General features: G+C 40.7%; 1 protein-coding gene across 1 annotated transcript in view; it reads right to left on the reverse strand.

Annotated features, from left to right (window-relative positions):
• Positions 1-18,528, reverse strand: part of galnt18b (UDP-N-acetyl-alpha-D-galactosamine:polypeptide N-acetylgalactosaminyltransferase 18b) — a 69,761-nt gene that overhangs the window by 27,508 nt on the left and 23,725 nt on the right. Inside the window, exons 2-3 of the mRNA XM_058089791.2 lie at positions 6,219-6,414; positions 4,125-4,291 (exon numbers count right to left, since the gene is read on the reverse strand). Of these exons, the coding sequence (XP_057945774.2) occupies positions 4,125-4,291; positions 6,219-6,414 (363 nt within the window). The remainder of the gene's footprint in view (positions 1-4,124; positions 4,292-6,218; positions 6,415-18,528) is intronic.

Here is an 18,528-nt window from a genome sequence, read left to right on the forward strand (position 1 = left end):
GTACTCTGGTTTCCTCTCACATTCCAGAAACATGCTAGGTTAATTGGTATACAAATTGGTATGAATGTGACTGTGAATGATTGTTTATATGTGTCCTGCGATTAGCATCCGTTTTCTATGCCACTTATCCTCAGTAGGATCGCAGGGTATGGTGCAGCCTCCCCCATCTGACTCTATTATCAAATATTTGTTAATTTTTACTGATTTGTGCCACGGAGGATCCACTGTACAATACGTATGCAATTCTATATAATGCCTATCAATAATTAAGACATATACAGTATATAAAACATCTCAGTTCAATCAACCAACCTGTACAATCGACAGAATTCATTCATTCATTCATTTTCTACTGCTTATCCTCACGAGGGTCGCGGGGGGAGCTGGAGCCTATCCCAGCTGTGTTTGGGTGAGAGGCAGGGTACATCCTGGACTGGTCGCCAGCCAATCACAGGGCACATATAGACAAACAACCATTCACACTCACATTCATATCTATGGACAATTTGGAGTCGAATTTTGGAATGTGGGAGGAAAACGGAACACCTGGAGAAAACCCACGCATGCACAGGGAGAACATGCAAATTCCACACAGAGATATCGACAGAGTTAATTATTAAAAAAATAGGTTCTTATGCCCATCCCTGACATTAACCTCTACACATAAGAAACCTTTTAATTCACCTTTGAGTTGAGAGGATCAGTTATTTACACAATATACAAATGTGATTCTGAACATAATGACTGGTAGCAGCTTTCATTTATGATTCTAACTCTGTTAACAATGACTGACACGTTGAAGAGACGGGAACATGAATAGACGTCCTTTAATTACAGTAATCAATCAGTGGTTGCCTCATTCTGGACAATTCAGTGCTTCTAACTCTGCAAACAGCTTAGTGAAGGACATGTTCTGTTCCTTGTGTACAAAGCAATGTCTGTAAACGTGCTTTGACGTGTGTGGTGTACGCGTCGAAGGAGCCAGACTCGAACCCCAACAAACATGTTAAGACGAGGATGATCCAGTGTGAGTGTTGTCATCATCAGTGAACATGAGTGCAGCACCAATAGGGGATGAGGCACCACATTGAAGAGATAACACTTTCATTTCACACTCACATTGACACATTGGAATGAATAGAGATGGTGACTTGTGGAATCATACCTCATATGATAGGATAAAAGTTTCACACAGATTAGACTTTTCAGGCCACAGCTTGGGAGGTTATCTAATTAAGGAGAAATGAGCTAGGTCTATTTGGCCTTCCCCTTTCCCTGTGGTGGCTACATGTTCTCCTGCATGCTAATGTCTCTAAGAGGTGAGATGTGACACTGGTGGTTGACTAATGTGAAGCAGCAGATGAATGATAGGTGAGCCGTGAATGATGACCTCCTTTCGACAATGTCGGCTACATCGTGGGTCAGTGGGCTAATGGCATTTTGGGGAGATATGATCCACAACAAGAACAACATGGGCAGTAAACAAAGTGAAATGCCATCAGCAAAATGTCAAATTGTGACTTGGCTTTGTGGAAGGGCTGAAGGAGGCAGCTCCCTGGCTGCCAATTATTCATTCATTCATTCATTTTCTACCGCTTTTCCTCACAAGGGTCGCGGGGGGTGGGGCTGGAGCCTATCCCAGCTGTCTTCGGGCGAGAGGTGGGGTACACCCTGGACTGGTCGCCAGCCAATCACAGGGCACATATAGACAAACAACCATTCACACTCACATTCATACCTATGGACAATTTGGAGTCGCCAATTAACCTAGCATGTTTTTGGAATGTGGGAGGAAACCGGAGTACCCGGAGAAAACCCACGCATGCACGAGGAGAACATGCAAACTCCACACAGAGAGGGTGGAATCGAACCCTGGTCCTCCTAGCTGTGAGGTTTGCGTGCTAACCACTTGTCCGCCGTGCCGCCCCGGCTGCCAATTAAAAGATCCAAAATGCATGTTCTTGGGATGCAATGTGATAATGCTTACGGGTAGTGGAGACCTGTGATCATTGTCATTCTAGCATCTTAAAGAGGACCTGTTGTGCTTTTTCCACTTTTCCTACCTATAAATGTAGTTAGAATGGTGTATTCTCGTGTTAAACAATACCAATGTTTCAGAAAATTAGGTTTCTCTGTTTGGGATGGCTCAACGCTTGGTTTCAAAGGGTGTTCTAACACTGGCGATTTATTATGTCACAGATTGCCGTATTTATCCATGTTTAACAGTGTTTATTTTGTGTACGTAATGGAACAAAAGTGGTTTGTCTGTGTAGCGTTATAGAGAGTGGTAATGATCACATTACATGTTACTTATGTAGTAGAAAACCTAAAATGCTAAAGCTACTTACCATAGACAGACGTCTTGAAGTAACTTCTTTTTTTAAGAAACTGGATTCAGGATCCAACACATATAGTTGTATGTTTGTATGTCTGCGCACTAACCACTCGAAAAGCGGACATTTTTAAAAGATAAATCACTGTTTATGATCAACTCCTATACCGTTTATGTGGCCATTATGTGTGTTGGAATACATTAAAACAGACCGTTTTCACAGGAAGCAGGAAATAATAAAAAAAAATACAGCTGGCTTCTAGAAAGCTTTCTGTGCTGGTTATCGTGTGTAGCTGCTCTATAGGAGTCCACAACTCAATAAAAAGGGCCAGAAATACGTCCCCTTTACCATAGCATCACACTGATTAGCATTCTTCTCCAGCAGGCCAGCCTGCACGTTTTGCATTATTGACTTGGGTAAACATCCTCCTCTTAGGGCCACTAGTCACCATCTTGATAATATCTAAAAGCTGTCTCACTTGTATTACATACAAATACTTTTTAAACTGTTTTTCCTATAAATAAATAACTTTTTCACAAAAGAGCTGTTTTTTCGGGCGGCACGGCGGTCGAGTGGTTAGTGCGCAGACCTCAAAGCGAGGAGACCAGGGTTCAATTCCACCCTCGGCCATCTCTGTGTGGAGTTTGCATGTTCTCCCCGTGCATGTGTGGGTTTTCTCCCGGTACTCCGGTTTCCTCCCACATTCCAAAAACATGCTAGGTTAATTGGCAACTCCAAATTGTCCATAGGTATGAATGTGAGTGTGAATGGTTGTTTGTTTATACGTTTTCTCTGATTGGCTGGCGACCAGTCCAGGGTGTACCCCGCCTCTCGCCCGAAGACAGCTGGGATAGGCTCCAGCACCCCCGCGACTCTCGTGAGGAAATGTGGTAGAAAATGAATGAGCTGTTTTTTGTTTTGAAGTACTGAACTGCACATAACATTGAGTACATTGTATGGTTTGACAAACTTAGGGTGTTGAGTCAAAATGGGTTTCTGATTGCCAGGCAAAAGCTATTAGAGTGATCATCTGCCACCTTCTACTAGCCGCATGGTGGCCGAATGGTTAGCATGTTGGCCACACAGTAAGGAGATCTGGAAGACCTGAGTTCGAATCGCCTCTTAGGCATCTCTGTGTGGACTGGCGAACAGTCCAGGGTGTACCCTGCCTCCTGCCTGAAGTCAGCTGGGATAGGCTCCAGCATACTCCTGTGACCTTAATGAAGATGAGCAGTATAGAAAATGGATAGATGGTTCTCCAATAGTGTTGGCAATATCGAACAAACCATATTCAACTATGAAAATAGTCCTAGCCCCAGCTTTTAGTAAGCCCTATTTGGAACAAGACATTTTGTGTGTCTGCAGCTTTAATGTTAATGAGCTGTGTTTGTCTCCAAGAAGCATGATTTCACACTTTTTAAATATACAAGAACAGACATTAACGTTACAAAAACAACATTCTTCCATTAAAGCCCTTTGAGACTCTTTTTGTGATGAAGAGCTAGATAAATAAACTTGACATGACATTATTCAATATGACCTGAAATTGAAAAAAAATGTGTTTCAGAAGAATATGGCAACATATAAGGAAAAAAATTGAGAACATACAGGTACCCACACATGAGTCATCTACCGGCATTTACATTACAAAACATGGAGGTAGTATTTAGGACTGTCAAAAGCTAGAAAGGCAAAGCACATTTGTGTTTTCACAGTTGCTTAGCAATGTGTGGAGAATATTCAAATGTAGGAAAAAATAAAGTGTCGGATGCTAAAAGGCTTGCTGATTACCGTTATTGCTGTTGTCGTCCACCAGAATGATCTCTTTGAGAAGGTGGGAGGGTGTCTTGCTGATGGCAGAGTGAATGGACCTCAGGATGACAGACAAAGCTTCGTTCACAAAAATGAACACGATGCTCACTTGTGGGAGGTTTAAAGGATAAGTGAGGTTGCCACACCTGCGGAGGACAAATAAAATGCAGATACTTTGCATTTTTTTCCAGCACATTAATTGCATTGGAATACATGCTGCAATTCTAAGAGCCTTTAAAATCGTGATGAAAATAAGATGATATAAGTTATTAAGGTTGTTGTGTCCCTCTTCCAGCAAAGAAGCTATTTTCATCACATGTCGCTATTGTATTAGACACAATCACATCACATTGTTCATCCAAGCAAACAGCCTGTTGTGTTTACGTAATGTCATTGCCTGGGTACATCTTTGAAGATATGTTAGGACAATGTGAAGGCCAAACGTGTGATTAATGTATCCCCCGAAACTATTTTGTATGAACGGACAGAATGTGTGTTGCTGGCAGTGGGTGGTCTGGAGGAGTGTAATGATGTGAAGTGTAAAAAAACATCCCTAGGACCTTTAAACTGTGTCAATTTTAGCGCCAGGGCAGCCCCTCGTAGCCTCCTGTAACCTTGGTCATGTTACCATGAAAGTCAAGCTCAGCAGTGTCCGTAATTGCTAACAAAGATGGCAATTTGAGGTTATTTTTGTCTCCTTGACTTACAAGAAAGGTTTTGACTGAACCAGGAACTTAAATTTTGCTCAATTTTTTTTTTCAAATTCAAAATATAACGATAAGAGTATATAACGAGATAAGAAATATGACATCATAGTAGTGTGACACACGGTCAGGTCAACAAAAAAGGCCAAGGGAAATAATGGAGGACATTTAGTATTTGTTTTTCCTTGAGAAAGGTCTGTTTTGCTCCACAATACTAAATTTATGTGACCAAAAACGTACTCATCAGTTGAAACGAGGTGGTACCAAGTACAGTGACGTATTTAAAGACACTACTGTTTTAGATTTTAATCTCATATTGGTACATGCAATGTCTATTTCCTAGCTACCTTTGTGAGTGTTGAGTTACTGTGTGATGAGTTTAATGCTCTTTGTAAAATGACACATTGAGTCAGACTATTTTATTGAGTATTGACCTCCTCCTTACTACTCCTTGTCTACAGTCTTTGTCTTCTGTTTGTCAAAAGCTGGACTGCAGGCTTGTGGAGGTACCCTTTTCAGTCTAGATGACTGCTCCTGCGATTAACACTTTGCCTTTTATGACCGCTTGCATTTGATTACAGTGTCAGTGCATGACACAAGAAACCCTTCCTTTCTTTCACTTTTAATGCTTCCTTGAGAAAGGTCTGTCTTGCTCCACAATACTAAATTTATGTGACCAAAAACGTACTGCTCATCTGAAACAAGGTGGTACCAAGTACAGTGACGTATTTAAAGACACTACTGTTTTAGATTTTAATCTTATATTGGTACATGTTATGTCTATTTCCTAGCTACCTTTTGAGTGTTGAGTTGCTGTGTGATGAGTTTAGCGCTCTTTGTAAAAGTCGTTGTCTTCTGTTAGTCAAAAGCTGGACTGCAGGCTTGTGGAGGTACTCTTTTCAGTCTAGATGACTGCTCCTGCTTTGCCTTTCATGACCGCTTGCATTTGATTACAGTGTCAGAAATCCTTCCTCTCTTTCACTTTTAATGCGTACTGTGTGGAAATTCGGGAGTGGAGTTACGATGCATACCGCCACCTACAACTTGGCACCATATCCATTTGCGGCACCTTGAATGTATTAGTAGCTGGCCACCAGATACAAATACATGAATGTATGGCAAACACTGGGTACCGCTACCACTTATGTGATGGCTGCGAGAACTGCAGCCCATATAAGGAAGTCCAGATTGCATTGCATTGGAACAAAACGAGCATGCAGAGCCATCCAAAGCTTCTTTATCTACAAACCTCATTATCTGACACATGAATACAACATTGTAACAACATTTATGGGTCGGAAAAGTGGAAAAAGCACAATAAAATCCCCTTTGAGTGTGTACTAAACAATTTATTGAAATTGCTTCTTACCCAGTAGGCCTGAGATCTGGTATTGGCCGGTCTAATGGGAGACGGTCACTGAGGTAGCTGTTGTAGCCATAGTACTGGAACATCTTGAGCGCCACCCGTCGATTGTCAGCACTGAGCTCCTGACCCCAGTGAGCAAAGAGAGACGAGTCAGAGAAGGATGTGTCTGCTTGCTCATCTTCCCCTCGCCCTGGAGCCTCTGAGACACAAGAAGACAAATAGCATGAATGTTTGTCTAGATCACCAATCTGTTCACATGGTGAATACATATGGAATAAAACACAGTGATGGGACTAATACATCCGCTGTGATAAATGTTTTTTTTTTTCCTGTAATCAGATGAAACATGGACAGACTCATCTTAAAGCAGACCGGGAGTTCATACTCTTGACGGCAAGCCTAAGTGCCCTTGAACAAAAGATTCAATCTCTACAAGCAGCCAGTGGTTGCTTCTGCGGCTGGTCTGACACTTTGACCTCCAGAGGAAAGAAAATGAAAAACCCCCAGCACGTACGCCTGATCGTTTTATGTGCGCGTCAACTTCAGTTTGAAAACCGCCTTGCTCTGGTGCTTCTAGAGTTGGAAAGTGAAGGCTTGCAAATGAGCACAGCGTCGCTGCGCTGGGCCTGTGTTCCTTTAGGTTGCATCCAACAAGTTGAAAAGAAATTTATGGATTTTTTTTCTTTTTTTTTTTTTGGAAAAGCAATTTGGCTGTTCAGTCACACATAAACTGAACTCTTTTATAAGGAATAACTGCTGTATTGCAATTTTTTCAATAACCAAGCAAGGTTATGTTTTGACCGCTATTCAATGGTTGAATAGCTTTTTAACAGTAATGCAAAAACATCCTGAAAATATTGGCTCATGTCCTTAAAGATTCTGCTGTATTTATTTATATAGCAGACAAATGTTTACCAAATGTGCATGTGTAAGCCCATACTAATACACAGCATCTCCATTAAACATTGGAGGCATCTGCTCACGATACTATACCACTTCCGAGATTTAAAGATTTAAATGCACCTCAGAGATGTTTAACAGTCAGGAGGCTAACCTCAAGGCAAATGGTTTGGGAATACCAATAAAACAGAGGCAAAATTTCACACCTATAATATAAACTATCGTGAATCCCACAGGTTGATAATTTACACCAGAAATCAATTGTATTCAAGTTGGAAATGGCGACAATCTTGTGAGTCATTAATTCAAAAAACGACTAACTGCCTATCATTTTCTGTGGCAAAAAGCAAAAGGAGAGAAGCTGAGCTCCTCGTCGGAGATAATGGCATAATGTTATATTGTTCATTTAAATGTTCAGATAAGAAAGGAATTGAAATAAAAAAGAAAAGTCCCTGGAATCATCTGTTAATCCCCGTGGCTTATTGAGTGTATAAAGGAGCAATTTTATGACAAAGCTTTAACGGTCCACAATACTGCTGACAGATTGAGGTTATGCTGGGAGAATAAGTCACCACCTGACAGAAGTAATAAACATCTTTTAACGGCAGGTGGATGTGGCTTCTCCCTGCATTTATCATCTTTTTACGATATGTATTATTGTAATCGTCTTAAAACTGAGAGCCGTGTTAACATTACCCACACGTTGTGTTTGACAGTGGCTTACAAAGCACTACAGAGTTCATGAATACATTATGAAAGTACAGGAAAAAATACATAAGTATCATAATAGGTACATAAAAGTTGCAAATTATAACTTAAGAGGTTTTTAGGCCACATGTGAGATGGAAAACACAACAAAGTTATACAAGTTGTCTGCGTGTCTTGTTTGTGTGTATTCAGCAGACTGGAAAATAGCAAGCTTTGGGGATAATGGTTTTACTGGTCAAACTATGCTTTTACTTTACCCACTTTGCGGTACCTGCACTGAGGATACTTGAATCCTTTTGAGACTGCTACAAAGGCAGTGGAAGAGGCCCGGTGTGCATCGGCTTGTACTCTACACTAGACTTTGTAAAAACATACTATGCCTTTTCCAAATTGATCACATGATGTAGTGTTTCTTCAATGTATGTTTTTCATTCGTAATTAATGTAAAGCATTGTGGATAAACACTTAAGAATGAGCAGTAGCCCTTAAAACTGGAATGGAATGGCCTTTATTGTCATTATACAAGATGTACAACGAGATTGGAGAGCTTCTCCTTTCAGTGCAGTAGTCAAGTTAAAAAAAAGTATATAAAAGTAGAGTAAAAAAAAGACAATTTAACAAGATATATACAAGATATCCAAAATATACACATAGTATTGCACAGGAGCATATGCAGGAGCAGACATATTGCAGATATATTAATTTTAGTGCAATGATCAATGGGTCATAGTGCAAAACTGTATAAAAACTGTAATTGTTCAAATAAAGTCTTTTGCATGAATACATTCAGAATTAGTTTTCGGGGCTTACAAAATGAATCATTTATAATACAGGAGGTACAAGTGGAGGCCTCCAGGGACGCGTGAGCCTCATTGATCCACACTAAGAGTAGTGGCATTAAAAGGTTAAGGATTACATTGCTCATTACTACAGTATTTTTTATCATGCTTCACTTCTTTGCACTCATTATTATATGTATATATCTCAATGGGGTGCAAGCATTGGGAGTGACCAGGATGGATAGGATCAGGAATGAGTACATCAAAGGGACATTATGTTTATGTTTACATTACGTATGTTAGAGGCCTTGGAGATAAAGTCAGAGAGGCCAGACTGAGATGGTTGGGACATGTCCAGGGGAGAGATTGAGTGAATATATTGGTAGAAGGATGCTGCGGCGTACAGGAAGACCAAAGAGTAGGTTCATGGATGTAGTGAAGGAGGACATGAGGGGAGTTGGTGTGAGAGAGACAGATGCAGAAGACAGGGTTGGATGGAGAACAAGTCTCACCCTGGGACTCACATTTCACAAATACACTACATTTCTAGGCATATTATTAAGAACCGAGGTATAAAATGACAAAAAAGTGACCACAAAATTAGATACGGATGCTATTATACTATATTGCTATTAGGCTTTGCAATGTTGTCTCTGAAAGTCAACAGTATTTGCTACAATGATAGACCTACGGTCAAATAATGTGTCCGACCCTCCAGTTAAGATCCACTGCTTTGACAATTACATGTTGTCAGACATGTTTATACTCATTCTCTTTTACTTGCTTGAAAGGCCTAAACTCCAAAGACCATCGGCCCGCCGCTCCATGCGACGTCCTAAATCTTAACTCGATTTGACACCGGCAACACCTGGAGCGGAAATTAGTGTATGTACTATGTGTGTGCATGCCTGTTTGTAATAGCAGTCAGTGTGCTTCCACTGCATGCACAAGCAATTATACACCCAAAAGCAACAAGAAAACCATCACAGTCAACAATTAGAAAAGCACAACAGAACCTGCTTGATCCATAAAAGTTTCTAGCTGAATACATTTTAACCTACAAAATAAGATTTCCACAAACAATATTTATTCATTCCCCTCTGTCTGTAGAAATGCAACTGTTTTGCATTTCAAAGGCCAACTATTATTATCATGTCATACACCTTGGAGATAACACTCTTTCATCAAACACTTTCTGCTAGTACAAGTTCATGCTGAATGGAATCTGACTAAAAATGTTTTTTTTTTTTTACTGGGTTTGTCTTGTCTTGTCTCATACAGAAACATTTGAAGTAATGATCCAACACCCCGGATACTAAGAGCCCTGAGGGGGTGGTATATTTGCATGGTATCTGGGGATTGCAGTGATATGCTGTGATGTATTAACCTGTATTACTGTCCTGTATTCATTTCTTTATTTGGCATTTCATCTTGGGATTAGTATTTATCCTTTGCATGCACTTTTTATGTATTATGATGAATGATAAAGAGCAACAAAACTCTTTAACAAATCAATGTAGTGAATAAATAATAAAAAGTAAAAATAGGATCTGGGCACGGTGGGCGAGTGGTTAGTGCGCAGACCTCACAGCTAGGAGACCAGGGTTCAATTCCACCCTCGGCCATCTCTGTGTGGAGTTTGCATGTTCTCCCCGTGCATGCGTGGGTTTTCTCCGGGTACTCCGGTTTCCTCCCACATTCCAAAAACATGCTAGGTTAATTAGCGACTCCAAATTGTCCATAGGTATGAATGTGAGTGTGAATGGTTGTTTGTCTATATGTGCCCTGTGATTGGCTGGCGACCAGTCCAGGGTGTACCCCACCTCTCGCCCGAAGTGAGCTGAGATAGGCTCCAGCATACCCCCACACGCCTAATGAGGATAAGAAGAGAATAGATTTGAGGATTTGAATACAATAGAGATTAGAGAATAATAAAATAAATACATTCAATAACATCATAATGTGCAATAAAACCCTCTGAAATAAAAAAGCATGGAAAATAATATGCCTTTACCTCATTAATAGCTCTAAAACAACTGCAAAATACACTACTTTCATTGCAAAATATTGCATTTTCCAAATAGCATATGCTGCAGATGTCGTTTATTTTAGGACTTGCCATTTTTAGTGTCTCTGCAGCTTAGGGAACATGCACATACTCCTTTGCTGGAAAATGGCACAGATATTAATACCATTTAGTATTTATGTAGTTGTATGATGACACCTGTGCCTTTCGTGAGAAAAACTGTAGCACAGATGTGTTCAACGCCATCACCATCAGCTGCCACCTACATTTTAAATGGGCTGCTCCACCACTCCAGCTGGTTTATTAAACAAGACAGCAAAACCCCTCAGTAACTACAGCACCAGTGGTCATGGCATGTTAGGAACTTGCAACAGTGGTGCAACCTTGCAAGCCTGAGACAGCAGTTGTTGTAATAGACTTGAAACAGAACCTTTCAGACTTGTAGAGGTTGTAATATTGAAAATGATCAAAATGTAGCTCACACTGGAAATGTATTTGGAAAATATTCAGGTTGACTGAAGGTCCTTGTCTGTGTGGTAATGACTAGGTTTTTCAACAGGACAAAGCTGCAATTCATAATGCTGGCCTGACTTCTTCCAGACGAATAACGTCATTCTTTTGGACCATCTTGCATGTCCCCCTAATCCAAATCCAATTGAAAACATTTGAGGATGAATGGTAAAGGAAACACATCAGTTCCAGACAGTGGATGACCTCTGTGAAGCCATCTTTACCAACATTCCCAATAGCCTGGTATCAACACTGGTATCAACATGCCCAAACTTATTTTTTTATTTATGAGCTACTCACTAATGAGTGCTTTTTTTCAAAATATCGTTTTCATTTTAGTGTTTTAGGTTTTTATGAGCCATCGCCTTAAACTTTTGATCATCTTATAAACAGCCCATTTCAGTTGGTTGTTTACAATAAATTGCTTACTCAGTTTTTTGTTTTCTCACTCCCATTTCTTGTTGCGTTTTGAAGCTCTACATAGACCCCCCTATTTACAATTTATCAGTCGGTCTTTGATCAGAAGTGTATATAATGGCACATTTTGTGTGAAAATCAGACTATATAAAGCTGTAAGTCAATACTGTTTAGCATATGATGAGGTGAAAAAGTGTTAATGCTATACAGTGAAACTTTGAATTTTGAAAAACTTTGAAAAAGCATGCATGCCGGACGTATAATGCATTGACAGAGAAATAGAAAAGTTGTACTATACTGTTCTAAGCAAATCCCAATCCACTGATCTATGGTTATCATCACAAAAGCATCACAACACAAGTGAAACACAAAGCAAAACCAACTATTTTTTTTTACGTTGGATAGTCATTCATTCATTCATTTTCTACCGCTTATCCTTACGAGGGTCGCTGGGGTGCTGGAGCCTATCCCAGCTGTCTTTGGGAGAGAGGCGGGGTACACCCTGGACTGGTCGCCAGCCAATCACAGGGCACATATAGACAAACAACCATTCACACTCACATTCAAACCTATGGACAATTTGGAGTCACCAATTAACCTAGCATGTTTTTGGAATGTGGGAGGAAACCGGAGTACCCGGAGAAAACCCACGCATGCACGGGGAGAACATGCAAACTCCACACAGAGATGGCCGAGGGTGGAATTGAACCCTGGTCTCCTAGCTGTGAGGTCTGCACGCCAACCACTCGACCGCCATGCCGCCCCGTTACAAAAACATAAGAATTCTTAAATGGTCACTCTGGCTGAGTTCCAAACATGGCCTATAGTGATGAAATCAAAATCCAAAAGAACTATATTAATGAAAACATGCCACAATGTAGCCATTTCCTGGAAAAGGGCATTGAATATACCTGTTCTTACAATACTGTTGCAGCATGCTAACAACAAAGCTAAACGGATGTCAAGAGATAAAAAGATGGCTGTATCAGCTTGACATCAGACATATGTTTAAAACAAGCCTGATCTTACTATGCGGCCTCAATAAAAGCAGACACTTACAATTCATTCTCAGTCTGTGTCATTCTGCATCTAAAGTATTGACATCAAACACTTGGGTGCAGTCAAGAGGACAAGACCTTGAGGTAGACTACAGTCTGATCATCATTCCTCTGAACATCATAGTAAATATATATTTATTTCTTCCTGCCATACAAAAAGGATCAAGTATTTTAGAAATCAGCCGTTTTCATGCAGAAAATCATCCACATGCTGTCAGTAATACTTTCCCCAAACGCCTCTCCTGCAAAGGAATCAAAGGCTGCTCATTGTGACTGTTTTTTCATTTCTTGGACCGAGAACTATTTTAAAGCTTTTTGAATGCCTTGCTGTGTAACATCAATAACCGTTACATTTCTCATTCACTTTACAATTTTAGACAGCGTGCAAGAAAGACTAGTAAAGAGTGACTGGGGGAGGCTCAGGTCGCACTGGACTGGCAGCTGTCCGTCATGCATGGCATCTCTTCAGAATTTTAAATTTATTGTTAGTGTTTTATTGTTGAGCAGCACGGCGGTCGAGTGGTTAGCGTGCTAGGAGACCAGGGTTCAATTCCACCCTCGGCCATCTCTGTGTGGAGTTTGCATGTTCTCCCCGTGCATGCGTGGGTTTTCTCCGGGTACTCCGGTTTCCTCCCACATTCCAAAAACATGCGAGGTTAATTGGCGACTCCAAATTGTCCATAGGTATGAATGTGAGTGTGAATGGTTGTTTGTCTATATGTGCCCTGTGATTGGCTGGCCACCAGTCCAGGGTGTACCCCACCTCTGGCCCGAAGACAGCTGGGATAGGCTCCAGCACCCCCGCGACCCTCGTGAGGAAAAGCGGCAGAAAATGAATTAATGAATGTTTGTGTTTTATTGTTGGGCAGCACGGCGGTCGAGTGGTTAGCACGCAGACCTCACAGCTAGGAGACCAGGGTTCAATTCCACCCTCGTGGAATTGAGTTTGCATGTTCTCCCTGTGCATGCGTGGGTTTTCTCCGGGTACTCCGGTTTCCTCCCACATTCCAAAAACATGCTAGGCTAATTGGCGACTCCAAATTGTCCATAGGTATGAATGTGAGTGTGAATGGTTGTTTGTCTATATGTGCCCTGTGATTGGCTGGCCACCAGTCCAGGGTGTACCCCGCCTCTGGCCCGAAGACAGCTGGGATAGGCTCCAGCACCCCCGCGACTCTCGTGAGGAAAAGTGGTAGAAAATGAATGAATGAATGTTTTATTGTTTTAAATATTGGGCGAGCTATTGTCTTACTTATATCACAGTTAAAAATGGTACAATAAAGACCAGGACCTGGACCAGATTATTTTGATTTGCAAGCATTTCCCATGGTCACCGTTGTTTCAAAATCTGACTGATGGATGGAGGTACACAAGAAAGTTTGCACATAGAGCACGCCAGGCCAGAATGTGTGTGTCACTGTGTAAATAAATGTGCATCATCGCTATTGTGGTTTGACATGCTTGTGCGTGGCCAGACTGAGCACTCATCACGCATGAGCATGTCCTTTGTTTTCACAGATGTCTCTTTTCCATTGCTTACATGGAAATTATTTCCAAATGTTCTCTTGCCAGCTACCAAGCAAGTGATACCAGGCTTGGTCCATCACTGTAGGTCCACTGTGGTTTTGGAGAGGGGACGTGGGGGGGGGACACGTTTTCTCATTAGGATGCATCAGAAGCTGGCACATCACACTGACATTTTCCATTTGAAAGAGGAAAGGTTGTGTATGGCTTTGTCTCTCGCTTTGTTTATTCCCAAGAGGGGGTATGCAGAGGCAGAATTTAGTAGGAGGGTCATGTTTACTTGCCGCATCCTTTGTCATCTCTACACCTTTTGTGCAACTCTCCTCATTAAAGCTTGAAATCACTTGTGCCCTTCAGAAGGGGATAAAGGTTCTCTTTGTGCATCTTTCCTCCTACAATTCTTTGTCATTAACACCAGGAAATTGTCAGCGACGAGCCACTACGCTTTACCTCTTTCGAAGGACATGTGTGATTTGAGATATGTGCCTCGACTTTAAAAACTCTTACACAGCCTGCATGACATTTCTCGATTTTACATATTTAGGCTGATGTGACATCATTTACGTCATTTACAGTGCGAAAGCTTGTTGAAATTTGAATTCTCTTTCTTGACATGGCATTTGATTGCTCAAACTATGCTCTAATTGCATGTACTAGTCTCTAAAAAACTTACAAAAATGTGGCTAAATGTTTGCATCATGGAAAACACAGGAAGAAATGCATATGATGGAGCCATCGATTTAGCTGTCAAAGAAGCAAACTATTGTGCTTCACAGAAGCTTAACATCAATGAATGTATGGTGAGACGTTGGAGACGGTAACATGAAAAGCTGACGCAATGCAAAAAGACTATCAAAGCTTTCAGTGTAAGAAAAACAGATGGCCTGAACTACAAAAACGTGCTCAAAGACTCGTTGAATACACAGAGAGCAGAAAGACGAGGTGTTTCCGCTGTGCAGATCCTACTAAAAGCCAAAACAACCGGCACTGAAAAGAACATAGAAGATTTTATAGGTAGACCATTGCGGTGTCTCAGATTTATGACACAAGAAGGACTGTCCATGACGGCATGCAAGACTTTGTATCAGCAACTCCCAACTACATGAAAACAGTTAAAAACATCCGGTTTTGGACTCAAAGATAGCCAAGAATTAATTCCATGGGACCAGATGACATCATAAAAATGGATGTGGCATCTTTGATGTTTGGCTGGCTTCTCACTAGAACTGCTAACAAGAAAAGTGACTCGTACGTCAATCTGAAAACAACTGGACACAAGAGAATAAATAGCATCTGCACAAAAGCTTTCACCAATGCTCATTTTTAAGTGGATGGCAATACAAAAATAAACACTTCCAGGCAGAAGTGAAAGTACCCATCAAGAGGACAGACTCCATTTCAGCTGTGATTCCTGGCGACACAAAAGAGTTTTTGACATCAGCAGCCAATCGACATCAGAGTTGAGTGGGAGACGTGGATGACTGATAGAAATCCTTTAACAAAACTGTCTGCATACGACGAGCAACATTTGCACGCCATACGGCGTGGAGCAGTGTCAAAAAATCCACGATCATCAATGAGTTTCAATGGGCAACAAAAAAGAGCGAGAGGCCGACAACATGTGTGATGAAGGAATTATGACGCTGTTCAATTCTGACAGAAGAGGAAGTGGTTTTAGTTCCCACGAGGAGTATGGCAATGAATGAATATTTTGGTAGGCTATTGTTTAACTAGCTATGTTAGACACACAGTAAGGATGTTTTGATTGGGCCTAATGAATTCTTTCTAGCCTCAAAATAATTGACCATGTTACCAATATGTTGGCTAGCTGACAGTTGTAAAGTTTTATACTGAATATGCACAGTATTTGTTGTCTGGAATAAATTCTTTGTAACACAAACCAGGCAGGAGGATAGAGCACAATGACCAATTTTCCTAGCGGTTAGCATTATGGCCACGCAATCAGGATATTGGCGAGATCTCGATTCGAATCCCTGTTTGGGCATCTCTGTTTGGAGTTTGCATGTTCTCCCCAATGCGTGAGTAGTCCGGTGTGAGTGTGAATGGTTGTTTGTGTGTATGTGCCCCACGGTTGGCTAGCCACCAGTCCAGAGTGCCCTGCCTCTCGCCCAAAGTCAGCTGGGATAGGCTCCAGCATACCCCCACTAACCCAGTGAGGATCAGCAGCATAGAAAATAGATGGAGAAAAAAACACTTTTGATAAAATTTCATTACTTTTAAGTTAGAGAGCCTTTCCAGAGCCAAAGGCACTGGGACTCTTTCAGAGATAAGTGCAGAATCTCACAAAAAGCATATCGGGCGCGAGCATGGGTCTTCATAAAGTAGAGTGTGAGTTCAAGCATCAGTGTTGGATATAAATCAGAAATATATTTCTGAGCGCTGCCCTGAGCACAGAGATAAAATGATGTCGCCTATAAAACCGCAATGCGAATAGTGCCATTCGCTCATCTTGAGCCAATACTTTGGCGCTACTACAGTGAAATATCATTCTCAATAGTCATCATTTCTTTCACTCAATATTTTGCTACCCGCCATTTATATCTGGCAATGGTAAGTAAGTGACTGGTACTAAAAATGTTATCTGTGAAGGGCACTTCCATTCATCATGTTGTGTCATCAAGTTTCTGACACTCTCTCAAGAAATGGAACAGAATATTAAAACACTTAAGCTGAATCTTTAATGTGTTGTGTGATCAAAGAAAAAAATATTGATAATAATTAGAGCTGTCAATCGATTAAAATATTTGATTGCGTTTAATTGCATTTCGTCCATAATTAACTCAGAATTATTCACATTTTATCGCAGATACTGGTTTTAAATTCAAAATGTTTATGTGTAGAAAAGCCTATTGAGGAACATTCAGAAAGGTTATTGTGAAATATTTGCCACATTGCACTTTTCTTTAATTAAATGTACAAATAAAAATCCCATAAACACATTTTATCATTGAGCAGGATGATGGTCACAAATGTAACATGTAATGTGTGAACTGATTATGTGATGCATTCAATTGTAATCTGATGCATGTTCAAATGAAATAAAACCATTACCATCAAACATTTAGTCAAAATTGCAAACTCAATGTATCTTTTAACCCATTAAACATTAAAATACATAGATATGAATGAAGTAAATGTGTTGAATCTCTTTCCCTAGCTAGTGTGATGCTAATGCTAGCACAGCACTCGACTTCAGTCAATAGCAGTTGTAACTCAAATTTTAGCTTACGGTTCAATGCAAAAATCAGGAGAGACACGGCTTGCATGTAAAAAAACACTCTTATGCCAAGGTACCACTGAATATGACAATGAAAACAATACCGAACACAACAACAATAGATACAAATAACTTTGGTCTTGCTACAAGAGCCATCTATCAGGGCTTTGAAGCTAACTTTACCAATCAAAATACTCTTTTCTTTCTCCATTTCTGCTCAATATTTGTTCCAGCTTGTGGCTACAGAGTTCATTCGTTCATTCATTCATTTTTTACCGCTTTTTCCTCACAAGGGTCCGGGATGCTGTAGCCTATCCCAGCTGTCTTTGGGTGAGAGGCGGGGTACAACCTGGACAGGTCGCCAGCCAATCACAGGGCACATATAGACAAACAACCATTCACACTCACATTCATACCTATGGACAATTTGAGTGGCCAATTAACCGAGCATGTTTTTGGAATATGGGAGGAAACCGGAGTACCCGGAGAAAACCCACACATGCACGGGGAAAACATGCAAACTCCACACAGAGATGTCCGAGGGTGGAATTGAACCTAGCTGTGAGGTCTGCGCGCTAACCACTCGACCGCCGTGCCGCCGGCTACAGAGTTAATGCGTCATTAACTTTGACAGCCCAAATATCAATACATAATATAATATATGGATCCAGCAGAGCTACAAGGGATCAGTGATTTTACTTATAATTTTAATAATATGAACATTGAAACAGCCAACAGTCATTTTATGCTCGTTTTGGAACACAGCTTGTCTTGATGACGGATGCATTACACATTCTAAAATGCAGCTTTCATTTGCTTTACATGCATTTTACTTGCCAGAGCTTATGGAGGCTAAACACATCTGCCACACTGGGCTTTCAGTTCTTTCAGGATGTCCTTATTTGTTGTTTGCCCTTGATTTCATTGAGGAGATTTTTAATGAGTCCTTTGAGGTTTTTGTCTGTTTTACCATGTTCACTTTGACTTTAATGCAGCATCTTTTCACTTTTACGTATCAAAACAGAGGAGGAATTTTGTCTTACTTAACAAAAAACAAATGAAGAAGGTAGCTACCATCATACTGCCTAGTAAAGCCTTTTATTTGGGTCTGTGTGAAAAACATGAGAACATAGAAATGGTGGTGGTAGCTTAC

Source organism: Doryrhamphus excisus, linkage group LG13 (assembly GCF_037039965.1).
Source record: "Doryrhamphus excisus strain RoL-2023G ecotype Guam linkage group LG13, RoL_Dexc_Guam_v1.1, whole genome shotgun sequence".
Lineage (NCBI taxonomy): Eukaryota > Metazoa > Chordata > Actinopteri > Syngnathiformes > Syngnathidae > Doryrhamphus > Doryrhamphus excisus.